At 64.3% G+C, this 27,957-nt stretch overlaps 2 protein-coding genes across 3 annotated transcripts in view; one reads left to right on the top strand and one right to left on the bottom strand.

Moving 5' to 3' along the window:
- Positions 1-200: 200 nt before the first annotated feature.
- PITRM1 (pitrilysin metallopeptidase 1) lies at positions 201-16,047 on the top strand. Of its 2 annotated transcripts, XM_004617433.2 has the most exons (27): positions 201-322; positions 2,825-2,921; positions 3,589-3,695; positions 4,894-5,045; positions 5,416-5,530; positions 5,601-5,697; positions 6,399-6,559; positions 7,255-7,381; positions 7,613-7,701; positions 8,162-8,290; positions 8,761-8,874; positions 8,971-9,067; positions 9,778-9,912; positions 10,471-10,609; positions 11,848-11,964; positions 12,780-12,912; positions 12,993-13,113; positions 13,222-13,298; positions 13,415-13,580; positions 13,665-13,765; positions 13,833-13,956; positions 14,242-14,313; positions 14,383-14,495; positions 15,026-15,151; positions 15,375-15,520; positions 15,613-15,715; positions 15,787-16,047. In XM_004617433.2, the coding sequence occupies exons 1-27, from the start codon at positions 264-266 to the stop codon at positions 15,878-15,880; spliced, it is 3,111 nt and encodes a 1,036-aa protein (XP_004617490.1). In that variant the 5' UTR covers positions 201-263; the 3' UTR covers positions 15,881-16,047. The 2 variants fall into 2 exon arrangements, with proteins under 2 accessions (XP_004617490.1, XP_054994589.1); XM_055138614.1 differs by lacking the exons at positions 201-322; positions 4,894-5,045.
- Positions 16,048-16,460: 413 nt separating this feature from the next.
- The window catches only part of PFKP (phosphofructokinase, platelet), a 21,113-nt gene continuing 9,616 nt past the window's right edge, over positions 16,461-27,957 (bottom strand). The window contains exons 3-22 of the mRNA XM_055139155.1: positions 25,535-25,612; positions 24,808-24,997; positions 24,484-24,649; positions 24,366-24,410; positions 24,182-24,290; positions 22,820-22,915; positions 22,146-22,238; positions 21,859-21,984; positions 21,445-21,509; positions 21,263-21,332; positions 21,038-21,184; positions 20,489-20,559; positions 20,079-20,166; positions 19,784-19,936; positions 18,300-18,464; positions 18,136-18,197; positions 17,942-18,053; positions 17,678-17,768; positions 16,907-17,009; positions 16,461-16,782 (exon numbers count right to left, since the gene is read on the bottom strand). Coding sequence (XP_054995130.1) covers positions 16,638-16,782; positions 16,907-17,009; positions 17,678-17,768; positions 17,942-18,053; positions 18,136-18,197; positions 18,300-18,464; positions 19,784-19,936; positions 20,079-20,166; positions 20,489-20,559; positions 21,038-21,184; positions 21,263-21,332; positions 21,445-21,509; positions 21,859-21,984; positions 22,146-22,238; positions 22,820-22,915; positions 24,182-24,290; positions 24,366-24,410; positions 24,484-24,649; positions 24,808-24,997; positions 25,535-25,612 — 2,175 coding nt within the window. The 3' untranslated portion in view covers positions 16,461-16,637. The remainder of the gene's footprint in view (positions 16,783-16,906; positions 17,010-17,677; positions 17,769-17,941; positions 18,054-18,135; positions 18,198-18,299; positions 18,465-19,783; positions 19,937-20,078; positions 20,167-20,488; positions 20,560-21,037; positions 21,185-21,262; positions 21,333-21,444; positions 21,510-21,858; positions 21,985-22,145; positions 22,239-22,819; positions 22,916-24,181; positions 24,291-24,365; positions 24,411-24,483; positions 24,650-24,807; positions 24,998-25,534; positions 25,613-27,957) is intronic.

Below are 27,957 nucleotides of genomic sequence, written 5' to 3'. Positions count from 1 at the left end.
GACCAGGCCCCGCCCAGGCTGGCCCGTTCGTCCCGCATCGCGCATGCTCCCGCCCCGCCCTTTCCCCCGTGACCCGCCCAGCCTTCGCCCATTGGTCCCGCCCCTCGCTGCAGGACCCGCCCTCTTTCTCGCTCGCCTATCACCGCGGCGGTCGGCCCTCGCGCCCACCAATGGGTAGGCGCCGCCGGGCCCGGCCCCCCGCCCCCGCCGTACGTCCGCTTAAGTGAGGTCGCGGCGCGCCGGGCGCCGGGGTGTGTGTCACCATGTGGCGCTGCGGGGCGAACGCGGGGGGCGCCCTGCGGAGGCTGCGGCTGAGCGGCGGGTGAGACGAGCCGGGGCCGGGGCCGCACGCGGCTGCGCCCCTTACAGGGACGGGTCCCCGGGCGCTGGGCTTTGCCACTTCCTGCCGGGCTTCAGGGCTGCCAGAAGCCCTCAGACCTGCGTGTGTGAGAGTGTGTGTGTGTGTGTGTGTGTGTGTGTGAAACAAGCGCTCAGGTCTGTGTGTGAGGGAGAGAGACAAGCTCTCAGATCTGAGTGTGTGTGTGTGAAGCAAGTGCTCAGATCTGAGTGTGAGTGTGAGAGACTGAGAGAGACAAGCCCTCAGACCTGCGTGTGTGTGAGTGTATGTGTGTGTGTGAAACAAGCGCTCAGGTCTGTGTGTGAGAGAGAGAGACAAGCCCTCAGATCTGAGTGTGTGTGTGTGTGTGTATGTGTGTGAAACAAGCGCACAAGTGAAACAAGTGTGAGTGTGAGAGAGAAGCCCTCGGATCTGAGTGTGAGAGAGTTTGCGTGGATGTGTGTGAAACAAGTGCTCAGACCTGAGTGAGTGAGTATGAGAGACAAGCCCACAGATCTCACTGTGTATGAGAATGATAAGTGTATGAAGCTAGCACTCAGGTCTGAGTGTGAGTGTGAGAATGTGTGAAGCAAGTGCTCAGATCTGAGTGTGTGTAAGTGTGTGTGTTGTGAAACTAGCACGCAGGTCTGAGTGTGAGTGTGAGAGTATGAAAGACAAGTCCTCAGATCTGAGTATGTGTGTGTGAGAGAGAGAGAGAGTGTGTGTGTGTGTGTGTGTGAAGCAAGTGCTCAGATCTGAGTGTGAGTGTGAGATTGTGAGAGAGACAAGTCCTCAGACCTGAGAGTGAGTGTGTGAGAGACTAGCCCTCAGATCTGAGAGTGAGTGTGAGAGAGACTAGCCCTCAGACCTGAGAGTGTGTGAGACTAGCCCTCAGACGTGAGAGTGAGTGTGAGAGAGACTAGCCCTCAGACCTGAGAGTGAGTGTGTGAGACTAGTCCTCAGACCTGAGAGTGAGTGTGTGAGAGACTAGCCCTCAGACCTGAGAGTGAGTGTGAGAGACTAGCCCTCAGACCTGAGAGTGAGTGTGAGAGACTAGCCCTCAGACCTGAGAGTGAGTGTGAGAGAGACTGGCCCTCAGATCTGAGAGTGAGTGTGAGAGAGACTAGCCCTCAGACCTGAGAGTGAATGTGTGAGAGAAAAGCCCTCAGACCTGAGAGTGTGTGAGACGAGCCCTTAGATCTGAGAGTGAATTAGAGACAAGCCCCCAGATCTGATTGAGTGTTTGTGAGAGAGACAAACCCTCTGCTCTGAGAGCTGTGTGTGTGTGTGTGTGCGTGTGAGTGTGTGTGTGTGTGTGTGTGTGTGTGTGTGTGTGTGTGTGTGTGAGACGGGAGTATATGAGCGTGAGTGAAGGAGACAAGCCCTCTCCCCTGAGAGCTGTGTGTGTCGGGGTGTGGTTCAGGGGAGGGGGGCGAGCACTTCCCAGGATTTACCCAGTGCTGGGGTGGACCCAGCTACACGTTAACTAGGCTTGTTGTCCCTACTTGAGCCTCCTCCAGGCAGGCCTCTGGTCCAGGCTGAGAGAGGGACAGCTCGGGGCTGTTTCCCTTGACACTACAGCGTCTGCACCCGGCTACAGGACTGGGACTCAAGTGCAGCATCGAGCAGAGGCCAGGGTGACCGAGAGGGGCTGTGCTGGGCAGGCCTGGGCTTGCAGAGCCCTGGAACCTGCACGCGAGGGCCTGAGCTGTGAGGCCCCCTCTCCTCCGGGCTAGTCCTGACCCGGTCCTTGGGCCGGTGGCAGCCACAGTGAGGCCGCGTGGCACGGCCTGGTTCAGCTTGGTCCTGGGGTGTAGCAGGCACCACGCACAGAGCGGCCCTTGGGTGGGACCCCAGGAGAGGAGTGTGTGGGGCGCAGAGGCAGGGCAGCCCCTCCCGGCCAGGGACACCCTGTGACCGGTCCCAGCCCTCTCCCGCAGTCCTGCCCAGCTGAGTCTCCGCGTCCCTCCCTAGCATCCTGGCTGCACTTAGGCGTGCTCTGCCCGCGCCCCCCACCTGCCATCCCTGGCTCTTGTCTGTCCCCTTTGGGCTCTGCTGCCCCCTCTCTGGGCCTGGCTGTGTCCCTGACCAGCCTGTGGGTCCAGCCTCATATTTACAGCCACTGCCCACAGTCAGGCTGTCTGAGTCGACTCGGCCTGAGGGGCTGAGGCCTTTCCTGAGTGAGCGTGAGAACTGAGCTCGCGGGGGCGTCCTCTCCGGGATGGGTCTGGGGATGCAGAGTTTAACTTGCTCCTTCGTATTTTTCGCTTGTTTTTGAGTCACACCAGGCAGTGCGCAGGGGTTACTCCTGGCTCTGTGTTCAGGAATCAGTCCGGGTGGTGCTGGAGGACCATGTGGGATGCCGGGAATTGAACTGAGGCCAGCACTTTGCCCTCTGTGCTCTTGCTCCGGTTCATGTTTAATTTTCCTGTGGCCCTCTGGTGCCTGAGTTATCTGTGGCTCAGTCCTCGCTCTCCCCACACACAGCACTGCCCATGGTGCCCGGAGGTGGGAGAGTACTGCCTGCCAGCGAGCACTGCGCTACCATGCCGGGGAGCAGATTCACGGCTTCACCGTGCGCCAGGTGAGCCACTTCCTCCCCTGGCTTCCTGGGCAGGCGCAGACCCCGGAGTCCTGAGGCTGCCTCGGCCCAGACCGGACAGCCCCTTGGACGCTGTGGCTCGTGGGGCTGCTCGGAGAGAAGCTCTCGCTGCCACGTGTCAGAGAGCAGCAGAGCTCCAGGGACAGGCAGGCGGCGGAGAGGCTGCCCTGCGCTCACCTCCCTCTCAGGACCTGCCGGAGCACCCAAGTGACAGGGCCCGGCCCCGGCTGTTGATGTGATGAAGTTCCCCCCGAACCTGCTGGGCGGCCTTCCCCCGCCTCCCGCCCCCTCCCAGGCACCAGCGGCAGGCCCATCTCCTCACCGCCCCAGCACGACCTTTCAGGATGAGGACAGGAGGCGGCCCAGCACTAGTGCAGGAAGTGGTGTGGCCTGCATCCTCCGGGGTTGGAGCTGTGGGTGGGGAGGCCTGAGGGGCAGGGCAGCAGGGAATGGAGGTGCCTGCCCCGGTCTGTGCCTCTAGGGGCCGCTCAGGCGCACTCAGAACCCTGGGGCCACCGGAGCTGCCTCAGAGGCCAAAGAGCAGGGCAGGGGTTCCTGTTCCCTGGCTGTGGGGTCTGGGCTCTGCTTCCCCACTCCTTGTTGGTGGGTCCCTCGGCTGCCTTCTAGCCGTCCTGCCCCTGCCCTGCAGGTGACGCCTGTCCCGGAGTTGTTCCTGACTGCAGTGAAACTGAGCCATGAGGGCACCGGGGCCCAGTACTTACACCTGGCACGGGAAGACTCCAACAACCTGTTCAGGTGAGTGTGCCCCAGGTGCCCCCACAGGGAGAGATCTCAGATCCCTGCAGGATCACCGTGAGGGATTGCTTAGCCTTTCATGTCTGTGGGGTCGGGGTCAAGCCCAGGGCCACACCCCTGCAGGGCATTCGCTGCACCTGAGGAGCACCCCAGGCATTGCTTTGGGAACACTCCTATGGTTCCTTCCACAAAGCTGAGGGAATGGCATGGAATGATGTTACGTTCTGTGTGATGTTCACTTTCATTACTGCACGGCACTGCTCTGTACCACACTGGAGTATACACCACTGCACTGCACTATAGAGTACTATAGTATACTGCACTGCACTGTGCCATGCTGTAGTATATGTCACTGCACTGCACTGTGCCACGCTGTAGTATATACCACTGCACTGCATTATAGCATACTACAGTATACTGCACTGCACCATACTGCAATCACTGTCATTGTCACTGTCGTCCAGTTGTTCATCGATTTGCTCGAGCGGGCACCAGTCACATCTCCATTGTGAAACTTGTTGTGACTTTTTTTGGCATATCGAATACGCCATGGATAGCTTGCCAGGCTCTCTCGGTAGCTTGCCAGGCTATCCGAGAGGGACAGAGGGATTGAACCCAGGTCGACTGCGTGCAAGGCAAACACCCTACCCGCTGTGCTATTGCTCCATACTACAATATACGCCACCATATTGCATGCTACACCATGCTACAGTCTGTGCTTAAAGTATACTGCACTGCACTGTGCTTGAGCACAGAATACCGCATTGCTATAGTGCATCACACTATCTACCATACTAGAGTGTATGCCACTGCATTGCACCGGGGTAGAGCACAGTACACTATGCTGCACTACAACATGTGCGGTATGTGCCTAAGCACAGTGTACTGCGTTGTACTCTATCGTACTACAGTGTATGCCACTGCACTGCACTGGGCTAGAGCACAGTATACTCCACTGCACTGCACTGTGCTTTATCTCAGTGTGCTTCACTGCACTACGCTAGACTACACTATGGTATACTGTGCATGCTGTGCTAGAGTACAGTGTACTGCATGCTGCCACACTATACTGTACTACAGTATACTCCACTGCACTGGAGTGGAGTATACTGTGTGCCACCGAGTGTGCCCAGAGCATGTGCACTGCGGGTCAGCCCTTCCCCGATTGTGCCCAGCCCTCCCCTGCATGTACCCGCAGCGTGCAGTTCCGCACCACCCCCATGGACAGCACGGGCGTGCCGCACGTCCTGGAGCACACGGTCCTCTGCGGCTCTCAGAAATATCCATGCCGAGACCCTTTCTTCAAGATGCTGAACAGGTCCCTGTCGACGTTCATGAACGCCTTCACAGGTGGGCCAGCCCCTGTGCTGAGGACTTCCTATAGCAGGTGCCCAGCTTGCCAGGCTGCTCTGCCCCTGCAGCCCCGAGGCAGGCCGGACTCCGTGGGGAAAGGGGAGACCCAAGTGCTGTAGCTGCATGGACACTTGTCAGCACGCTGAGACCCCGTGGCTCTGGGCCTAGGGCTAGGCTGGGGGTTGAACTGCTTCTCTTCGAAGTTTGACTTTCAGGGAGGGGCATTATCTGTGCTGTCACCTTGTGCAGGACAGACGGGCCAGGGCAGCTCTGGGTCACTGACCAGTGGTCCCCTGGGGCCCTAATGGGAGGGCCGAGCTGGCGCTTGGAACTCACCATCACAATCTCTTTTTCCACCCGCACCCAGCCAGTGACTACACCATGTACCCGTTCTCCACACAAAACCCCAAGGACTTCCAGAACCTCCTGTCCGTGTACCTGGATGCCACCTTCTTCCCATGCCTGCGGGAGCTGGATTTCTGGTGCGTGGTGCTCAGGCAGCCCAGACGCCCACAGGGACACGTGTCACTGAGCCACGTCTCTCCCCCTCAGGCAGGAAGGATGGCGGCTGGAGCACAAGGACCCTCAGGACCCCCAGAGCCCGCTGATCTTTAAAGGCGTCGTCTTTAATGAGATGAAGGGTGCATTTGTGAGTGTCGTGAGAGGCCTAGTCTGAGAAACTGACCCTCTCCCCTGACCGCTCTGCTTGCAGCAAGCCTCAGGGCTTGCCGGGCTGGCACTGTGAGCAGAGGGCCCCAGCTTTGGGGAGCATTCGTCAGCCGTGCTCCACACTCCTCCCGGGGGTCGCCCTCTGCATGTGCACCATCTCATTCTTACCCCTCCTGTGCGAGCACAGAGGTCCTGTGGAACCTCGGCGTGTGGCCGTGGCAGGGCTGAGTGTCCAGCTCTCACATGGGGTGGGGCAGTGGGTGTGAGCCAGCAACTCCGCTACTGTCTCTGGAAAGTATTTTTCAAAACCTGCTGTGGGCCAGGGAAATGGCTCAAAGGCCTGGAGCGCATGCGTGGTGCGTGGAACCCCGGGGTGCAGCCAGCAGCACTCCATGGTTCCCCGAGCACGGCTGGGTGTCGCCCAGAACACTAGTGTGCAGTGCCGGGGTGACTTGTCTCTTGAGACTTAGTCCTTGTCTCTGACACAAGAATCTACTCGGGCTCATACCGCCTTGGTGTCATCCGGAGACCCACTCTTGTCAGGAGCTCTTGGGGCCCTCCTAAGCTTCAGCTTTGTGGGGTCCTAGCCTGCCTGGTACCCCACTCCGGAGGGGGCTCTGCTGGGGGACTGTATCATGGCCCTGCAGCCCCCAGACACCTATCCTGGGCTTCTCTCCACAGACAGACAGCCAGGCCATCTTCTCCCAGCACCTCCAGAACCAGCTTCTGCCCGACCACACATATGCGGTGGTCTCAGGGGGTGACCCGCTCTGCATCCCCGACCTCACGTGGGAGCAGCTGAAGCAGTTCCACGCCACACACTACCACCCCAGCAACGCCAGGTACCCTCCTCCTGTCTGCATTCTCTGCCTCCTTTGCTGCCCCATTGGGACTCGCCCTGTGCGCAGAGGGTCCCAGGTGTTGTGGCTGTAGGGACAGCTCTGTCAGCACAGCCAACACCCTGTGACTGCGGGCCCGGGGCTGGGCCTCCATCCTTCATCTCAGGCTTCCCTCATGACGGAGTCTCTGCAGCCTGGGAGACTCGCTTGGGCTCAGTGCTCGCCCCCGTGAGCCCCAGGAGGGAGGTGACTCCCTTGTGTTCACGAGCAAACACGCCTTGACAGAAAGTCCAGTGAGTCAGTGCCTGATGTTTGGTGCTGTGGTTCCCTAGACACGTCTGGTCTCAGCTTGGGACTTTCTTGGAGTATCTCTGGGAGTTCTTTTCCTGCCCCGTGTGCATCCGCTCCCTCAGCTTGCCCTGGGCTCTGGGCTGTGGGTTCTGAGGGCCCCACATGTCCCCCGGCGCGGACAGAATGAGAGTGCAGAGCCGCACTGCCCGCGGTTCCCCATGGCTCCTCATAGGTGCCTGTCGTGTCGGCCCTGGCCCACACAGCCCCTCAGACATGGCACAGGCTCCCACAGGGCGGAAGTCAGGTGCGTCCCACCTCTGCTCCTGGGCGCCCTTGAAGACCCTCCTGGCTCCGAGGGGGCCGTTGGCAGGACCCCCAGCACCCACCTGGCCTGTGTGTCCCTTCAGGTTCTTCACCTATGGGAACTTCCCCCTCGAGCGGCACCTGCAGCAGATCCAGGAGGAGGCGCTGAGCAAGTTCCAGAAGATCGAGCCCCGCACGGCCGTGCCTGCACAGAAGCCTTGGGACAAGCCGGTGAGCACACGCGTATGCCTGTGTGCATGTGTCTCGGTGGCCCCAAGCAGGTCGATGCACGGTAGGCAGGGAAGGAGGGACTTGGGGCTCCACAGGCCCCAGAAGGCAGCCTGTGCCCTCATTCCCTTGACCAGTGCAGGCCCGTCCTCGGGCTGGCCTCCAGCCCCACCCCCACCCCCATACCCCGCCACACTGTCCCGGGTCTGGCCTCAAGCCCCCTGTCTTCTGCAGAGAACATCCCAGATCACATGCGGCCCCGATGCCCTGGCTGCAGATGCCTCCAAGCAGACCACTGTCAGCGTCAGCTACCTCCTGCCGCAGTGAGTGTGCCCGGCTCTAGGCCCCTGCAGTGAGTGTTCCCTGGCCCCTGACCCCCCACAGTCAGTGCCTGGAACCCCGACCCCCTGCAGTGAGTGTCCCGGAAGCCAGGCTTGGTCCTGACATCGAAGGGCTGTTTCTTGCTCCTGGGGTCCTGGTGCTGTGGGTTGTGGATCGTGGTGTCTGGAGGTCTGGCAGGAAGCGTGTGGTCTCGGGGTCGCAGGACCATGGAGCAGGAGGTGCCGTGCACTGCCACCTCAGACTCCTGCAGGCCCCTATGGGCGCCCAGGCCACGCTGTCTACAGCAACGGGTCTCGGGACCCTGCCCACAGCCCCCAAAGTCCGGGTGAACACCCCACAGAACTGTGTCTCGGGGTGCTGCGGAGCGTCTGCTGAGGCCTGGCGGTTGTGGGCTGGGTCCGGTGGGCCAAGCTGAGGTCTGCCCTCCCTCCTGACTCCCAGGATTACCGACACCGCCGAGGCCTTCACGCTGAGCCTGCTGTCCTCGCTGCTCATCAGCGGCCCCAACTCCCCCTTCTATAAGGCCCTCATCGAGCCAGGGCTCGGCAGCGACTTCTCTCCGGAAGTCGGGTGAGGCCCTGCTAACTGACCTGCCCCTGTGGGGCTTGGATCCCCGGGCGGGGGGCTTGGCCTCGTGGGCTTCCCTTCCCGAGGATAGCTGGGCCAGCATGCCCTGCCACAGCTGCCCTGCCATTCCGAGGGCGGCTAACGCCGTGCACTCAGAAGGGAAGTTGAGGCTTCCTGACCTCCTTTCCAGGCCTGTCTCTCTGGAGTCCGTAGCGTGTTTCCCATGTGCTGACCCTGGGCCCGAGCACTGGCACAGTGTGTCAGGCATTCGAGCCCCTGCATCCACCAGGGGTCAGCCCTGAGCACTACTGGGTGAGGCCCAGAAGCCAGAACCAACAGAGACAAAAAGCTTGGACCGTTAGTCCCCCCAGACAGTTCAGGGGGCTCTGTCATGGCTGACTGTGTGTGGGGGGGGAATCTCAGCTGCTCTGTGGAACCTGGCCTGGTGGGCGCTGACCGCCCCCATCCTGCAGGTACAGCGGCCACACCCGGGAGGCCTACTTCAGTGTGGGCCTTCAGGGCATCGCAGAGGAGGACGTGGGCAAGGTCTGCAGCATCATTGACAAAACCATTGCGGAGGTGGCCGAGTGAGTGGGCTTAGGGCCCGAGTGCCGTGCCCCAACCCCCCCCCGTGGCCTCACCCCTGCTGCATCTCAGCCTGAGCTCCCTGCGCTTTCCCACAGGAAAGGCTTCGAGGATGACCGCATCGAGGCTCTGCTCCATAAACTTGAGATCCAGATGAAGCATCAGTCTGTCAGCTTCGGGCTCACCCTGACCTCGGTGTGTGGCACTGACACCCTGCCCTACCCTGTGCTCTCACTCTTCTCATTGGTGTTGGCTCAGGCTGCACCAGTACACGGCACCTTTGCCTGGTGTGATGCTGAGGCATTGGGGGAAGGGGAAGGCACATTTCATCTTTAGCCCAGAGCCCCTCAGTGCCGGGGGCACGCCTGACCTTGCTCTCTGCTTCCCTGGGCCCACGATGGGGCCCTCCGTAGAACTCTGACTCGGGGCTTTAGTCTGTGTCTTGCTAGCTTTGCCGACTCTTACTAACATCAAGACTTGAAGTGAGAAGTGATTTTTAACTGATTTGTTGGCAACTATATTTTCAAAACGTAATCGAAACCATGCTTTCATGTCAGGAGAAAACAGATTTGTTTATTTAGGGGGTTGTTTGTGCCCCATCAGTGTTGTTCGGGGCCTCCTCCTGGTCTGAACTTAGAGGTTACTCCCGATACGGTTTGGGGGATCCTTTGTGGCGTTTGGATTGAACCAGGGTTGATGTATATTAGACAAGCGTCTTCCCTGATAATTTATCTCTCAAGATCCCCCCAAAATGGTTTAAAATTTGTTTTTGTTTTTGTTTTTTTTTTTCAACCAAAGAATGACTTAACTTTCCTTACTAAGAAAGATTTTAATCGAACATCTGCCTGGGACTCGTGGTGTCAGAGGTCACCCTGGGTGATGAAGGGTGTGACCTTCTCTCCCAGTACATAGCTTCCTGCTGGAATCATGACGGGGACCCCGTGGAGCTCCTGAAGCTGGGGGGCCAGATGGCCCGGTTCAGACAGTGCCTCAAGGAAAACCCGAAGTTCCTACAAGAAAAAGTGAAGCAGTACTTTCAGGTGAGAAGTGGAGAATTTGTTGTTTTTGAGCTTTTTAACACTGGGAGCTTGATGTATGTCTGTGAATTGATCTTTGATCAGAGTAAGGTGCCACAATATTGTGAGCGTTAAAAGTAGAAACGCACGTATCGGGAGCTGCATTCCACATCCCCACTCACCTGCCTCTTGTGTGCAAGTGCACACAGCGTGCACACGAGCAGGCTGGCCCACAGCCCCCCTCCCGCCCCTGGGCTCTGACTTGTCCCACAGCGCCTACAGGCATGTGGCTCTACCCCAGGGCCACTCCCGCTGAACCCAGTGACTTGGAAGGGGCACGGTCAGCAGCTGGCACTTGGCAGGACCTGCGTCCTGCAGCTGTCCCTCTCTGGGCCCGTCGGCCGCCTCTTCCACCTCGGGCTCTGCGTGGTGCGCCTGTGCTCACCCCAAAGGCGGTCTTGGCTGACTTCCTGCGCAGGGTCCCGTGGCTCTGTGTCAGCAGTGGCCGAGGTCACGAGGGGCCATGGCACCGTGGTCTTCAGCCTGGCCTGCCAAAGCGGCGGTATTGCTCTGTGCTTCCAGAACAATCCCCATAAGCTGACGCTGTCCATGAAGCCAGATGACAAGTACACCGAGAAGCACGTGCAGATGGAGACAGAGAAGCTGAAGCAGAAGGTGGCCGCACTGTCTCCACAGGACAAACAGAGCATCTTCGAGAAAGGTCTGACCCTCCTGCCTCAGCCATTGAGGGGCAGCTGCAGGGGCGAGTGTGGGTGAGCACAGGGTTGTGGCCTCCACCCAGACCTGCCACAGACCCTGATGCTGCAGGCCTGGTGCGGACCGGGGCTCCTGTGCCCATGTGCTAGCACCAGCGGGGGTCTCATCCCCAGGAGGGAACATGGGCAGGGGACCCCCCCCCCACCCTGGGAGGAGACACAGAGCAGGGCACTCACCTGGGAGGGAACACGGGGCAGGGAACCCCCCTCCCCACCCGGGAGGAGACACGGAGCAGGGCACTCACCTGGGAGGGAACACGGGGCAGGGGACCCACCCCCGGGAGGGGACGTGGGGCAGGCAGTGGCCAGGTGAGCCCTGCTGGTCATCCTCCCTTAAGCCTGGCCTCTACCGAAGGGCAGGGCAGAGTGAGCCCTTCCCACAGCAGACACTGGGCTGGGCAGTGCACAGGCCTGTGCTGTGTGAGCGTGGGGAGCTTCTCCCTGGGTTTCTAACGCCACCCGTTTTGGCTACAGACGGGCCCATCTGAGTTTGGGACAGCTGTCTTGACTACCATGAGGCCCACTCTGCCTCCAGATTCCCAGCCTGTGCACAAGTGGGCTCGGCCTGTAGTGTAGACAGTCAATCCTGATGGGAGCAGTGAGGGAGAGTCAGCCTGCAGTGTAGACATCAGCCCTGATGGGCGCAGGGAGGGAGTCGGCCTGTAGTGGAGACGGTCACGCTACAGCACAGGGAAGGGAGAGGACCCCCAGTGTGTGGGGGCTGTGAAGAGCCTCTCGGGGGCATTTCTGGAAGCCCTGGGAAGGAGCTGGGAAGTGGGGGCACAGGAAGTGCTAGAAGCGTCTGCAGCCTCAGTCGGAGGGAAGGTACCCAAGGCTGCCATGAAGGCTGGAGATTCACATCTAGAGCTGACAGGCCCCCGAGTGGTGGTGGCTCGGGGACTGGCCAGGTCACCTCCCACGTGCCTGCACCGATGCAGGTCAGAGCTGCGTGGCTCCTCCAGCATGTGGGGTCAGCAGATGAGGGACTGCACAGTCCCCACCGCACAGTCGGTGCTGCCAGACCCGGGGTCACGGGGCCACCAGGTCCCTGAGCAGCCGCACTCACCAGGCGCTTTCCTGGGACTTGGGAAAGGCCAGGAGCGAGAGCAGCGCTGGGGGCCAGGAACACGCGAGGACTCGGTGAGTGCTGCCCCTGCCGGCTTCATGTCCTGTGTGCCCCCAGGTTTGATCCTGCAGAAGGAGCAGAGCGAACCCCAGGACGCGTCCTGTCTGCCCGCTCTCAAAGTGTCGGACATCGCGCCCACACTGCCGTGCACTGAGGTGCAGGTGGCCCTGGCCGGTGAGTCCAGCAGCCTGTGCCGCCATGTCCACCCTGACCCCGGGCTCCGGGGTTCTCTGGGTGTTGCTCACACTGGGTGCACCACTCTGCTGCTGGGCTTTCTAGAACCCGAGGGCTTGGGCACCGTGGGGCCACCTCACACAAGGGCGGGCACCACGGCCAATGTCCCTGTGCAGCTGCAGGCAGAGAAGTGCTGCCAGGAAGGGGCACCTGGGGGAGCGCCGAGCAACGCGGTTCCTGTCCTCAGATCTGGTCGTTTGACTCTGCTCGTTGGAGCTGTGGGCTGAGCAAGGGCACTGGGGTTCAGAGGCCCTGGCTGACCCCGAGGCCTCCAGGCCTGTGTTGGCTCCCCCAGCTCGAGCCGGTCACCTGCACCCACCTGTCCCATCCTGTGCTGAGTCACCAGCATGGGCTTCGTCCCCTCCCTGGAACCCAGTGTTGGTCTGAGGGTGTGCGGAGATGGTCCGGCAGCTTCCAGAGGCACCCGCAGCTGCAGGGTGGGCTAGGGGCCACCAGGGCAGGCAGGGAGCAAGACGTGCCGGTGTCCTGCGGGAGCTGGCAGGGGCCTTTGCCCCGCCTGGGGCCGGCCTTGGCCTGCGGCTTCCTGTGTGGTCCCCTGCACCCCACCAGGGGTGCCCCAAATAAAAGCGACCAGCAAAGCAACCAAGGCCGGTTTCCCGGGCGCCTGAATGGCCGAGAGGCAGCACGGCAGCCTGCGGTCACAGCGTGTCCCGTGATGGGTCCTGACACCTTCAGGGCCCGGCAGGGATGATGGTGGGGTGGCGCCAACCCCTCCCCTTCCTGCCCCTCTGCAGTGGGAGACACGCCCGTGCAGTACTGCCCACAGCCCACCAATGGCGTCGTCTACTTCCGGGCCTTCTCCAGCCTCAACTCCCTGCCCGAGGAGCTGCGGGCCTACGTGCCGCTCTTCTGTCGCACGCTCACCAAGTACGGCCGGGGGCGCGGGGGGCGTGGGCAGCAGTGGGGCGCTGGGAGGCGGGGCCCTGGCTGACTGCCCCCGGCTGCAGGCTGGGCTGTGGCCTCCTCGACTATCGGCAGCAGGCACAGCAGATCGAGCTGAAGACGGGGGGCATGTCCGTGTCCCCCCACGTGCTCCCGGACGACTCCAACCTCGACTCCTATGAGCAGGTACACCCCACGCCCAGCTCTGCGGGTGAGTCTGCCCAGCTCTAGCCCCTCCCACGCCCGCCCTGTGCCCAGCCCTGACCCCTGGCCCGCCCCGTGCCTTGTGTCCAGGGCGTCCTCTTCTCCTCCCACTGCCTGGAGCGCAACCTGCCAGACATGATGCACCTCTGGGCTGAGATCTTCAACAAGTGAGTGGCCCAGACTCAGGCCCCCTCGGCCCGCCTGCAGTGTCCCCGTGGGCAGGGGGACACCGGGCCCCTGGGGAATGACCGACCCAGCCCCTCTCCCTGGTCGGCGCCCACAGCCCCTGCTTCGAGGAGGAGGAGCGCTTCCGCGTGCTGGTGAAGATGGCGGCCCAGGACCTGGCCAGTGGTGTCCCCGACTCCGGCCACCTCTACGCATCCCTCCGGGCGAGCAGGACGCTGACACCCGCCGGGGACCTGCGGGAGACCTTCGGTGGCATGGACCAGGTGATGAGTGTCCCGAGGCTTGGGGCTGGGGACTCGCCCACCCTGCAGCCACTGAGCAGGCCCTGCCGGGGCTCCCTGGTCCAGGTGAGGCTGATGAAGAAGGTGGCCGAGATGGCGGATGTGCGGCCCGTGCTGAAGAAGCTCCCGCGCATCCAGAAGCACCTGCTGAGTGGTGACGACATGAGGTGGGCATCTGAGGTGGGGCTGCAGGGCAGCGAGGGGGCTCTGCATCACGGGCCTGCTCGTGTGCAGGTGCTCCGTGAACGCGGCTCCGCAGCAGCTGCCGCAGACGGCGAAGGCAGTGGAGACCTTTCTCCGGGGCCTGGGGCGGAGCCGGCGGGACCGGAAGTCTGCAGCCCGCCCGCACCTGGTGGAGGTGAGCAGGGCCCTGGGGCCACGCGGCCACCCCAGTGGCTGGGGCAGGGCTGTGGGAAGTGGAAGCCCTTGCAGCTGTGCCGTCCTTGGGACTCTGGTCCCCGGCAGAAGCCCAAAGGACACTGGGCTAGAGCTGGGGAGCTGGCGACTCTGTTTCTGCCTCGTCCTGGGCCCGCCTGGCAGGGAGCCTCCCGGCACACACCGGGGCCACGCCTGTGACTTCAGGCGTGCGGAAGGTCCCATCCATCCGTGGCATTTCTGGTGAGTCTCCTGGAAACTCTTTCAGAAACCGTCCCCCAGAGGAGCCAGTGGGGGCGCACACGCTGGAGGCGGCCAGATCGTCAGGAAGCTGGTGACGGTGAGTGAGCAGTGCTCAGGCCCGCCCTGCGCGCGCCCCACACCCTGCTGACACCTGCCTTCCCTGTAGGACCCTGGATTCAAACCCTGCCAGGTGAAGACACACTTTGTGCTGCCCTTCCCCGTCAACTATGTGGGCGAGAGCGTGAGAACGGCTCCGTACATGGACCCTGACCACGCCAGGTGTGCCCGCAGTGGAGCCCAGAGTCGGGAACCCATGTGGGGGCAGGGCCCACACGCATCTTTCATCATTTTCTACGTGGATCAGAGTCACTTTTCTTCCTTCTCTGGTTTCGGGGCCACGCCTGGCAGTGCTCAGGGTTCACTCCTGGCAGGGACCATGTGGGGTGAGGGGAAGCCAGCCTAAGGGGCCTCGTGCAAGGCAGCATCCTTACCCAGCACGCTGCTTCTGCGGCCCCAGAACCTCTTTCCTAAGTAGAAACACTCGGGGATTCTGCGGCCACCCCTGTCCCTCCCTGGCATGGACCTGACACACTGGGAGCCCTTAGGATGGCGTCCAGTGGGGAAGGATCTGAGCATTCCAGAACCTTCCGCTGCAGCTCAGGACACCACGTCCTCTGCTGGGTCCCATTGTCAGGGGCTGAACAGGGAGCAAGGACTGTCCCTGCACGTGGCCACCCTGCGCGGCCTGCACGAGGCTGCACCTCGGCGGTGGCCTGTTGGGTCCCCAAACATCTCTCGGCTCCTTCCAGCCTGAAGATCCTCGCGCGTCTGATGACATCCAAGTTCCTGCACACGGAGATCCGAGAGAAGGGCGGTGCGTACGGAGGCGGGGCCAAGCTCAGCCACGGCGGCATCTTCACGCTCTACTCGTACAGGTGAGGGCGGGGCCTTCAACGTGTGTGAGGGGCGGGGCCTTTGCCATACTCAGGTGAGCAGGACAGCCCCTTTGCTCTGCACGTGGTGAGTGTGTGTGTGTGTGTGTGGGTACCTTCACAGTTGGGGGCAGGGCGAGCCCCGGGGGGCCCCTTCCCGCACAGCTCTGTGGAGTCCAGCGCAGGGGCCTCTCCTCCCCCTGCTGCCCTCGCCCTCCCCTCCCAGGGACCCCCACTCCACTGAGACGCTGCAGAGCTTTGCGAAGGCCGTGGACTGGGCCAAGGCTGGGCGTTTCTCCCAGCAAGACATCGAGGAGGCCAAGCTGTCCGTCTTCTCAGCCGTGGATGCGCCCGTGGCCCCTTCCGACAAAGGTGTGTGGGGGGGCAGGGGGCGCCTCTACCAGCCTGCTGACTCGGCTTCCCCCTGCCGTGGGGTGTGGCCACTGAGGGTCCCTCTGGCGCAGGCATGGACCACTTCCTGTACGGGCTGTCGGACGCCATGAAGCAGACCCACCGCGAGCAGCTCTTTGCCGTCTCCCACGACAGCCTCGTCCACGTCAGCAGCAAGTGAGTCTCCGCCCTTCCCCGTGTGCCTCGCCCAGCCCGAGGGCCGTCTGACCGCGCCTCTCCCCGCGCAGGTACCTGGGCGTGGGCAAGCGCGTGCACAGCCTGGCCATCCTCGGGCCCGAGAACCCCAAGCTGGCCAAGGACCCGTCCTGGGTCATCAAGTAGCACTGGCAGAGCTGCAGGGGCCAGTGTGTCGGCGGTGCCAGAGGGCGGAAGCAGCACATCATGCACAGAAGAGCGGGCCCAGGAATCATGGGACTCTGGGCGCTCGCGACTGCTCCATGCTCACTCGCCGGCCGTTTATGTGAACAATAAACAGCAGCTGCACTGACCAGGCTCTCGTGTGGTGTGTCAGTGCAGCAACGCCTGTCGCTGCCCACCTGCCCTGGGTGGTCCTCGGCCGGCCTGCTCTCAGGGGCACGGCCCGGGTTTACACCAAAGCTGGGTAGGAGCCAGAGCGCCGGTACAGTGGGGAGGGTGTTTGCCTGGCACCCTGTGTGGTTCCCAGAGCACCGCCAGGAGTGACTGAGTGCAGGGGTGGCCCCCCACACACAGACACACTGGCACACACGCAGACGCACGGACACACAGACACACTCACAGACACACTCACAGATGCACACACAGACGCACGGACACACAGACACACAGACGCACAGACACACTCACAGATGCACAGCTGTGCAGGTTCTGAAGGCGCCTCCCCGCGCTCAAGAGGGGACAAGCAGGAGGGAGCTGGTACACATAGGGAGCAAGTGTGCGTTTATTCCGTGGCGGTGGCACAGATGCGGGGGAGGGGGAAGGAGGGTGGACTGTGATCAGGTTCAGAGGTCAACAACACATAAAGTGCAGAAAAATAACTTAGGTGCTAGAAAACGGGCAGGGTCAGAGGGTCAAATGGCGGCAGCAGAGGTGCGGCAGGTCAGATGGCGGGCTCGTCCTGGCCGTGCGGTTGCAGGTGCTCCAGCTGCACGGACTCCGACACCTCCAGGCTGGCCTCGTACTTGGCCAGGATCTTCATGAGGGGCCGCAGCTTGAGCCACCACTGCTCCTTGGGGATCCTGTGCCTGCGGGGACCAGGGGGGTGAGGGGGGCCCTGGCCCCTCCTGCCACCCCTGCCCACTCCCGGCCAACCCTGCCCACAGCCACCTGCCCTCTCCCACCTGCCCACCCACCAGACCCCTCACACACTCGAAGTCTGTCTCCTCCTTTAGCTGTTCCACTGGCTGGAAGAGGATGTTCCGTTTGTTTATCCCCAGCACGCAGATGGAGTCATCTGTGTCAAACTTGTGTCCTGTCCCCAGACAAGAAGGGGACTCAGGGTGGGGCTGGGCAAGCAGGGAGCCAGTGCCAGCCCAACACACCCACGCGCGCGCACACACACACACACACACACACACACACACACACACACACACACACACACACCCAGGATGCAGGGGGCTGCCTTCCTGCCCCAGCTCACACACAAACACCCCCAGGATGCAGAACACACACACACACACACACACACACACACATCCAGGACGCAGAACACACACAGACACACACACACACACCCAGGATGCAGGGGGCTGCCTTCCTGCCCCAGCTCACACACAAACACCCCCAGGATGCAGAACACACACACACACACACACACACACACATCCAGGACGCAGAACACACACAGACACACACACACACACCCAGGATGCAGGGGGCTGCCTTCCTGCCCCAGCTCACACACAAACACCCCCAGGATGCAGAACACACACACACACACACACACACACACATCCAGGACGCAGAACACACACAGACACACACACACACACACACACACACACACAGGATGCAGGGAGCTGCCTTCCTGCCTTCCTGCCCCAGCTTGGGGAGCACTATCTGCACCTCCTACTCCCCACCTTACTCAACCCTGAGCCCCAACCCTGAGCGCCCCCGGGGGTTCTGGGACCCCCGCACCTTTCATCTGCAGCTTCTGGGTGATCCAGTTCATGGCGCTGGCAGAGATCTTGGTCCCAAAGTTCCGGTCAAAGGGGGAGGGTGCCCCGCCCTGCAGGAGATGGGACTCAGCTGCCCCTAGCCGCACCCTGCAGAGCCGCCCCTGCCCCAGCGCCAGGCACCAACTCCCAGGACCACGGGCTGCAGACCTTCCACCCGATCGAGTCTCCAGGGCTCCCAAGTGGCTGGGGTTGCGGGCACAGTGAGGGACCCCCGTCAGCCCACCTGCTGCATGTGACCCAGCACGTTCTTGCGGCAGTCGAACACGCCCTTGCCCTCCTCCGAGTATAGCTGGTGGATGAAGTCGATGGAGTAATTCTGGCTGCAGCTCTCGTTCCTGTAACAACGGCGGCACCAGGCTAGCCCCGAGCCCCCGCGCCCCCACGCCCCTCCGCACAGGCCCGCGGGCGGCCGCCCACCTCAGCACCAGGCCGCGCTGGATGGTGGTCTTCATCTTCTCCCGCAGGTGCTGCACGTTGGCCTGGAAGAACGGGCCGGGTCAGGGGGGCCCACAGCCTCCCAGAACCCTCAGTCCCACCTCCCGCTTCACCCCCGCAGCACCCCAGCCCCTCAGCCAGCCCACCTGCAGGTCTCGGATGTCGAAGGGCTCCTCGAAGATGTAGGCGGCGTCGGCCCCCGCAGCCAGCGCCCCCATGTTAGCCAGGTAGCCGCAGTAGCCCCCCATGGTCTCGATGATGAAGACGCGCCGTTTGGTCCCGCTGGCTGACTGCTTGATGCTGTCGCAGGTCTGGCGGAGGGAGGCACCGTCGCTCAGGCCACTGACCGTCAGGGCCCCACGCACTGCCCCCACCCCGTAGCCCGTGGCCAGGACCCCTAGACTGGGTGGGTGCGGGAGGGCAGGCGTGGTGCACTCTCGGTCTCCAGACTGGTGGCATGAACATGGGCCAGCGCAGGGACCGGATCAGGCGTGACCTGACCCCAGTCACACTGTGTCCCAGGGGCAGGCCCCGGGGTTGTGTGCCTCTGAACTAGGGGCACGGGGGTCAGAGGTCACATGCAGGTGATCCAGGGTGACTCCACCCAGCACCTGACCTCCAGAGACCCCCGACTCCGAGTGTCCCTGGGGGTGGCAGGATCAGGCCCAGAGCTGCGCCCACGACCTCAGCTAAGCCCTGGGCGTGTTGGGAAGGGCTGGGGTGGGGACAGGCTGCCTGCCCAGCCTAGGGGGACACGGCCAGCACCGCACTCCGAGGCTCCCCCTCTCATGCACCCACCTTCCTCTGCAGAACCACCTGGCTCCCCCCAACCCAGACCTGGCCACCAGAAGGCCAGAGCCCGGGGCAGCGGCAGGCCCAGCCCGGAGCACAGCCCCCCGCCCAGGAGCCCTCCAGGCACCAGCTCAACTCCTCAGGCTCGGGACCTGCTGGGGGTCCTGGGGTCAGTCCCTCGGCTTCCTGTCGGGTGCACGTCCCACGGGCACAGTCGAGTGTGCTAATGTCCATCACGGGCAGAGATGCGCTGGCCACCCGGGGCCCCGGGGCCCGCTGTCCCCTCCCCAGCAGGCCTAGGGCAAGCGCAGGCAGAGCAGAAGCGTGGGGGGCGGAGAGGCAGAGGCGCCGGAGGGAGGCCAAGCGGGTGGGCGGGCAGCAGGCAGACAGCGGCAGGTGGCAGCGGCAGGGCACGGGCCTCTCCGTGGAGAAAGCGACAGTTCAGAAGCGGAGCGGAAAGCAGGGGGGTGCACGGCGGTTCCCATCACCCGCCTAGCAGGGGTGCGCGGCTCCAGGAGGGGAGAGGCGGCGAAGCAGCGTGAGCCCCAGCCCCGGGGCCCCAGCACAGGCCACACTCAGGAGCCCCCAGGCACAAGCGACCCTGCGCGGGGAGGGTGTGGCCAGAGCCCACCCGGGGAAGGGCAGGGACTGCTCTCGGGCAGTGCTCTGGGCATGAGACAGACCCTCACTCAGCACCTGGCCTGCCGAGGGCGCGGTGCAGACCCTCCCCTTCACAGCGCTCGGTCTCTCCTTCCACCCGGGCCACAGTCAGACACGCGTGGCCTCGGCAGGCCAGGCGACCCCGCTCAGGCTCGGGGGCCAGTGTTCACACACTCACGTCGGTGATGGTGTTCAGTGCCGTGTCGGAGCCGATGCTGAAGTCAGAGCCGGGCACGTTGTTGGAGACGGTGGCGGGGACCATCACCATGGGGATTCGGAACTCAGGGAAGCGGTCACGGGCGGCCGACAGCTCCAGCAGCCCCAGGTAGCCCTGAGGAGGCGAGTGCGTGCGTGGGTCCGGGGAGCGAGGCCAGCACCCCTGGGCTCTGAGCCCCACCCCTGTCGGCCTCTTCAGGGGCTGCTGTGAGTGTGCACAGGGGCACCCCGGAGGCCAGGGAGGGATGGCCGTGTACCTCGAAGCCCCCGATGACCAGGAGCGCATTGATGGAATGTGCACGCATCTGCTGTGCGATCTCCTCCAGGTTCTTCCCGGGAAGTTTCCTGCCAGCACAGCCCCACGTGAGGTCAGCTGAGGTCACACAAGGGCACCCAGGGCCACTTGAGGCCATGCAGTCACCCGAGGGCTCACGAGGTCACAGAAGCCCACTGAGGTCCTGTGAGGCCACATGAGGCAATGTGGGGTGACCCGGGGTCACCTGAGGTCATGCAAGGTGACCTAGGGTCACCCATGGCCACCTGAGGTCATGCAAGGTCACTCAAGGCCACGCCAGGACCCGGGACGTGGTGCAGGCTCAGGGCCTGGGACCCGCTAAGGTCACCATCCTGTGCCCCTCTGGCCTGGGTGCAGTGCCGAGGGTCTCACCTTTTGGTCCCCAGCAAGGAGCCTCCTTGACCGGTCCAGCCCCCGACGTCACCCCAGCCGATCTCCTGGATCTAGGAGCAGTGAGACCAGGGCTGAGACCAGGCCGCGGCAACCTGGGACACAGCCAGGCCTGGTCTCTGCTGCATTGTGTCCACCAGGGGGAGCCGCAGTTCCAGCAGCGCTTCCCTGGGTAAGGAGGAAACTTCTGGAAAAGGGGCCACAGAGGCCAGTGGTCCTGGCTCCACTCCGCTGGGGAAGGCTCCTGTCCCCAGCACCCGGCCGGGCCCTGGACTGTGCCCTCCATGCCCGCTCCTCTGACACTGGGCCAAGGGAACGTGAGGCCCCAAGGAGCCCACCCCGGGGGCTCTGCAGACCCCAGCCCCGTGTCTTGGGCTTCAGGGGGCAGCAGAGTGGTCTCCCCGCAGGTCTCGGAGCCCCCCTGGAGCCCTCCCCGCTGCACCTCAGCTCAGCTCAGACTGAAGAGCCAGGGGAACTAGGGTGAAGTGGGCCTGCCTTCCCCTGCACCCCGCAGGAGCCCCGCCCCTGTACCTGGCCCTTGGCGAGGCCCTCGAAGCCGTCCGTGACGGCCAGCATGCGGTGCCCGTCGGCGATGCCCATGCGCACGGCCGAGCGCACGGCAGCGTTCATGCCCGCGGCCGGCGCGCCCACGTTGGTCACTGCTACATTGAAGTTGGTCTGCGGGAGAGGTCCGGGGGGTCACTGGGGCCCGCCGGGCGCTGCGGCCCTCGGGCCAGGCGCATCCACGCCGCCTACCTTGGGGATCTGGGAGTCGGGCAGCTTGATGGCCAGCCGCTTGTAGGTGTTGAGGTTGTTCTCGAAGCTCCTGTCGGGAAGGTGGTGGGAGCGGCTCAGCCTCCCCCTGGCCGAGCCTCTCCCCTGCCCCGGCGGCAGCTGCCAGGGGCTTCGGCCACCCACCCTGGTCCAACCACACTCACTTTCCGCGGAACTTCACAGCGTCCTTGAACCTTTTTTCGTCCATGGCCTTCTGCACCTCCTGGGTCTGCAGGCCCCAAGTGTCAGCAAGCCGGGGGGCCCCAGGGCCCACCCACCCACACCAGCCTCGGTGCGGGCCTCCCCTCTGCTCACCACACAGACACCTCACCAGAGGGAGGGTGGGCTCAGCATCTGCACGCGCGCGCGTACACACACACACACACACACACACACACACACACACACACACTCAGCGTCTGCATGCACCCGTGGAAGGGGTGTGATAGGGCTGATCATTTGCACACACAGACACACACAGACACACTCTCGGCGTTGGCATGCATCCATGGGGCGGAGGGGAGTGAAGAGGCGTGGACAGGGAGCAGCAGGGGCGCGGCCGGGCGGGCAGGGCTCACCATCTTCACACACTCCATCAGAGGCAGGCGCACGGCCTGGTTCCCGCACAGTGACACCACACAGGGCGGGGTTTCGGGGGTGGCCTGCAGGAGGGCCACCACAGCCTCCACACCCATGCGGCTGGCCTGCAGGGACGCGGGCGGCCTGTCAGACGCGGCGTCTGGGGAGGAGCTGAGCCTCCACCTGGTCTACAAACCCCCTCCGCCACCGTGGGCCCGAGCCCCTTTGCCGCACCCTGGAGGGCTCCCGAGGTGGGGCTCCCAGCCCTGCCCCCAGCACCCCTCACCAGAATCCTGTCGAAGGCCGAGGGGGTCCCGCCTCTCTGCACATGGCCTAGGATGGTCACCCGCGTGTCGTAGCCCAGCTGGGACACCACGAGCTGCAGGGAGGTGGGGGTGAGAGACCCGCAGGGAGCAGCAGGCCAGGAGTGGGCAGGGACGAGCAGAGAACCCCATCCCAGCACCGGGATCCCCCTCCAGCCTCTGCCTGCCTAGTGGCCCCCTGACTCGGACCCCCGCCGCGGACACCAGGTGTCTTCCTGGGCCCTCGGAAGGGGGGGCAGGTCCCACTGTCCCGTGCCAGGACTTGGCCTGACGGCATGGAGCGTCCCGCTCCCAGCGTTGGTGCTGCCAGCACAGGCCCGCCCGGGCACAGGGCACAGGGAGACGCTCCCACGGGCTCTGCCGGGCCCACGGGGAAAGTGCTCAGGGTGCCAAGGAGGCCAGGCGCTCCAGCGCACCCGCCCACAGGCCCGCGGCGGCAGCGGGTGGAAAGGATGACTCGAGGTGGGAGGCCGATGCCCGCCCAGGCCTGTCCTCCTGGCACCCGAGCTGGAACCTTCTAGAACACAATGCCCTCATGCTTCCTCCATGTGGGGGGTTGAGCCTCACGGAAGGCGGAACTGCGGGAGCTGCCTGCGGACCCCAGGGCGTGGCGGCGGGGGGCCGAGGGGCTGCCCACCTCCTTGATCTGCTCGGACGTGATGGGTTTGTTCATGCTGTCCACGGCGCCTTCGGCCACGATGATGATGTTCAGCCTCTTTTTCCGGGCGCGGTTCTGGGAGGACAACGGGACTCTTGGAGCTCGGCCAGGCCGGCCCCGACGCCGGGCTCTCGAGGCAGGTGCGGGCGGGAAGGGCACGAGGGGCCCAGGAACCCCCGCCAAGGCTGGCACCAAGCGTCAGCCCTTCGGCCTGGTGCCTTGTGCCGAGTCCCTCTCAGACCCCCTGATGGCCCTGGCCCTCTGGGCATGAGAAAGGAGCCCCCTTCACTGGGGCTCAGAGATCTGCCAGAGCCCCCAGACTTTCCTGGGGTCCCTCAACACCTGCTGAAGGGGGGCTGTGGGGGCTGTGAGGACAGCAGCTCATGAGAGCAGCTGGGAGGGAGGGTCAAGGCCCGGCTCTGCTAGGTCACGGAACGTTCGAGAACTCAGCCCAGGGCTGTGAGCTGGAAGAAGGTGCATCCGGGAGCAGAGGGTCCCACCTCTCGGGAGGTAAGAGGGAGGCACCAGGCAGAGCTCCGGGCCACGGCCCTGGGGCACACACACAGCCACTGTGGGGTGGCCTCCTGGGCAGTCACTGTGCTGGGCAAGTGCGAAGGGGGAACAGAGCTGGTGGCAGGGCAGGTGGCAGCCCAGCAGTTCTGGGGCCCCGTCGGGCTCTTGCACTTCCCACTCCGACATCTGGGGTTCAGGACTGCCCTGGGGAGCACCTCCCAGCCCTGGGGCTGTGCAGACCAGGCCCAACTTGTTGGGGTGCCACGTACTGGCAGCACAGGCCACTGGGCACGGGACGTGGCACCCACGCCAGTCACTCGGCCGCACTGCACGGCCACCCCACACCACCGGTGCCAGCCACACCACACCACACTGCCCAGGCCACACCGTCACCACGGCAGCCACGGAAATGGCCACTGCTGTGTCCACGTGGTGGTCCTGAGACCTGGCTCACAGGCCCCTCACCCCCCACCCCTTCTGGGGGCCCTTGGGGGGCCTCTGACCACTCACCCTGTAGGCGCGGGACCCAGGGAGCCCTGAGCACAGGGCTGGGCAGTCACAAGGACAATGGCCCCTTGAAACTGCTACTGGACCTCCCAGTGCCCCATGGGAGCCCCGGGCACCCCCAAGTGAAGCCGGAGTTCGCTGACCCCCGCGGCTGGAGGCCACTGCCACTCGGGACAGAGGATGGCTGGGGGTCACTCGGCACCCTGGAGGGTGGCCTGGACCAGGAGGTGTCTGCGGGTGCCGAGGTGAGGGGGCCTGGGGGAGGGTGCAGGGAGCTCAGCGCGGGGGCAGCGGGCAGGGCGCCTGGGCACGGACACTCACCTCGGAGAGCTTCTCGCACAGGCTGTCCTGCCACTGCCCAGAGGGCGGCGCCTCAGGGAGGAACACCCAGTCGGCCCCGCAGGCCAGTGCGCTCACCAGGGCCAGGTACCTGCGGGGGCACGGTCAGCGGGGCGCGGGCATCCCCTCCACCTCCCCCGCCCCCGCCCCTCAGCGCCCCACGTACCCGCAGTGGCGCCCCATCACCTCCAGCACGAAGGTCCTCTGGTGGCTGGGAGAGACGGGGTGTCATCCGGGCTCCAGAGCCCGCCCACCCCGCCCCGCCCCTGCCTGTGCCCCCGCACCTCTGCGCCGTGGTCATGATGGCGTCCACCACCTCCATGATGCGGTGCAGCGCCGAGTCCGTGCCGATGGTCATGTCCGTGCCGCAGAAGTCGTTGTCGATGGAGCCCACCATGCCCACCACGTTGAGGTGGGAGCACCTGCGCACGTCCTCCTCCTGCAGCTTGCCTGCAGGCGGGCGGGCGGGCAGGGGTCAGCGGGGGTGGGGGGGTGGGGGGTGGGGAGGGCCTGGGCGCAGGGCGGGGGTCAGCGGGGGTGGGGAGAGCTGGGTTGGGCCGGGGCAGGCAGAGGTCAGCAGGGGTGGAAAGGGCGGGGGCGCGGGGCACCTTTGCGCAGCAGCTCCTGCAGCAGCCCGCCCCACTCCTGGCGGAAGATGTTGGCGCCCGTGAGGCTGCCGTCGCCGCCGATGACGCACAGGTTGGTGATGCCGCAGCGCGCCAGGTTGAGGGCAGCGGCCAGGCGGCCCTCGCGGGAGCGGAAGGCCTTGCAGCGGGCGCTGCCGATGATGGTGCCGCCCTGTGGGGATGGGGCTGTACGGACGGGCCGGCGCTTCCGGGGCCCCCGCAGTGCCATCTGCCACCCACTGCCCAGCCGTTCCGCAGGGCCCTCCCGAGATGCCGGGTCCCGTCCCCGTGGCCCCTGCATCTGTGGCCTGCGGTGGGCGTCCACCATGTCCTGCCCTCCCTGTGGACACGTCCCTCTCACTGCCGAGCGGCCCCGTGAGTGGGGGTTCGGCCTGCAGGGGGGTCTGGCAGCCTGGGGGTCCCTGAGCCTGGGGACAGGGGACAGGGTCTGTACCCCAAACCGAACAGCCCACGGGAGGCGCCCCCACCAGGGCCATCCCAGCCAAGGCGCTTCCGGCCTCAGCTGGGCGTGGGGCCCACAGGCCGAGCCCAGCGCCGGGCAGACTCCACGCCAGCCGCCGGTCCCCTCGGGTGCTAAGTGGCTCGCGCTGCCCTGCACATACCAAGGAGGAGAGGCGGGAGCCCGCCCCCACTACAGCCCCCCCCCCCCCAGCAGGCCCTGCCCACACAGGGGGCTGCCCGCACTCACCACCTGCAGGATGCTCGAGACGCTCTCCCAGTCGGCCTCCAGGATGTTGCAGCCACCGGCCACCATGCCTTCATAGCCCTGCAGGGTGGACCCGGGGCCGGCTCAGACACACCGAGACCCGGCCCAGCCTCTCTCAGGCCCAGCTGAGCGCGTCCCTGGAGAAGCTCCCGACCTTTCCACTCGAGTGACCCTGCGAGCCAGCCACAGGCACTGTGACGTCCCCACCCGCCCCGGACAGCCTCTGTCACCTCAGTGCAGCCGGCCACCTCTTCCCTGCGGCTCCTCTGAGCAGGGGACAGAGCCGGGGACAGGGTGCAAGGGACAAACGGGGACAGAGCACAGGAGTCAGAACGTGCATCTTGTAAGGAAGAAATCAAGGGGAAAATCCCATTCACAGTGGCCTCATAAAGGACAGTCCCTGGGGGAGCCAAGTAGGGGTGGGAGACAAGACCTCTGGGGCTGGAGGGTCAGTGAGAAGCAGTGGGGGAGGGAGGAGAGGGGGAGGGGGAGAGAGAGAAGGAGGGAGAGAGTGGGAGGAAGAGAGAGGGAGAGAGAGAGGGAGGGAGAGAGGGAGGGAGGGAGAGAGTGGGAGAGAGGGAGGGAGGGAGGGAGGTAGATAGGAGGGGGCAGGGGGAGGAAGGGAGCGAGGGAGGGAGGGCGAGGGAGAAACTGCACACAGGCAGGGAGGAAACAATGCCCATCTTGTTAGACAAAGGAGGAGGAAGGGAGGGGCGGGGAGCAGGGAAGGAGGAAGTTGCCAAGAGCAGGTGCCACATCCACTCCAAGTGGCCTAGAATAGGGCAGGATCTACGCCAGGGCACAAGTGTTCCCCACTAGTCAGCGCTGGGACAGAGGGGGAGGGGCAGGGCTTGGGGGAGAGATGGGGACGGGCGGGGGGTCGAGGGTGAAGGGCCATGTGCGTGGGGGAAGTGACAGGTGGACCTGAGAGGGGGAGGGGTGAAGGAAGGCAGAATACAAACGTGTGGGGGAGAAACACGCACAAGGTGGCATCGGGCCCGAGACCACCAAGCCCGAGTGACCCCACGTGGAGGGGGGCTCGTGAGGCCCCACACCGGGGCGGCCAGGCAGGAGGAAATGCCCAGGAATGGTCAGAAGCCAGGCAGAGGGCACTGGGGACCACGGCTCCCTCGGCAGGCAGCTGCCAGGGTGGGGGCGCCCTCCCGTATTCCAGAGCCCTGCATCACACGCGTGTCTACACACGTGTCCACACGGAGTCCACGCAGACTCTCCGAGAACCGCGCGGCACTGGCTGTGGCTGTGGGCAGAGAGAGCGAAGGAGAGTTCCGCATGTCTCTCCGCAGCGCGGGGCTGCTAGGAAGTGACTCATCTCTAATTGGCGCCCGAGCTGGCTCAGAAACTACCAGCTTGGCTCGGGGCTGTCCTCCGCCAGTGGAGAGGCACCAAATTAGGGCGAGCTCGGCAGAGCCGCGGGGGAGCCAGGGCTGTCGGGCGCAGCAGCCACGTGAAGAACCGCCTGCCCAGACCTTCCAAATCCCGCCCGGAATTCGCCTCCCAGCGGGCCCATGAGTCACTGAGGGGAACCTGAGGCCGGAGAAACAAAGGGCACAGGGGGGCGTGTGGACCCCAGCGGGCGGGGCGCGGGGGTGGGCAGCAGAACATGCTCCTGGCTCACGCCACCAGGGCGCCACGCTAGAATAAAACACAACTCAGTGCAGAGAGAGAACGGTCCGAGAGGAATCCGGTCTGCCGTGCCGGGAAGCACGTTCCCTTGGGACTGCAGAGCGCCCGCCCGGAGGAAGAGCATCAGAACGGTGCTAAAGGTAGCGGAGAAAGGGCAGACCCCGCAGGGGAAGGAACCGGCTGTAAATCAGATGCTTGGCGTGCCACAGGCGCAGATGGCCTAGGAAGGTCTGGGAAGGTCAATGAACGGGGGGCAGGGCACGGGCCCCACCGGCCATGCTCAGGAACCCTGGCAGGGCTCAGGGGAGACCATCTGGGTGCCGGGCTGGAACCAGGGTCAGCTGCATGCGAGGGGAACCCACCCCCCACCCGACTCTCTCTCCGTGTCCACGTGATGAGGAATAAGAAGGACGTTCTCGTCTCAGAGCCTACTCGGGGGAGCGAACGCTCGGACCCCGACCGGTACCACCCTGCTGTGCCCACACCGTCTGGCCACGCACACGAACATAGCTATGGAAATGGGCCCGTGGGGCAGAGTTTCAGCAGGAAGCGCCCGTCAGGCTGCCCGTGAGGGAGGAGGCAGCCGAGACCCCCGACTCTCTGGGCATGCCCGGGCCTGGGGAGGCTGATCTGTGTTCCGGCACCGGAAGCTGGCGGCACACTCAGGCCAGTTCACCCTCCTGACGGCCGCATGCCAGCACACTTTTTGTTATCCCAACAACCACCAAGACTGAGCTGACCCCCCACCCCACCCCCAGGCC

The sequence above is a fragment of the Sorex araneus genome, chromosome 5, assembly GCF_027595985.1.
Source record: "Sorex araneus isolate mSorAra2 chromosome 5, mSorAra2.pri, whole genome shotgun sequence".
In the NCBI taxonomy this organism is placed as follows: Eukaryota; Metazoa; Chordata; class Mammalia; order Eulipotyphla; family Soricidae; genus Sorex; species Sorex araneus.
The sequence above is the reverse complement of the archived record's forward strand: the minus strand, read 5'-3'. Positions and strand labels throughout refer to the sequence as shown.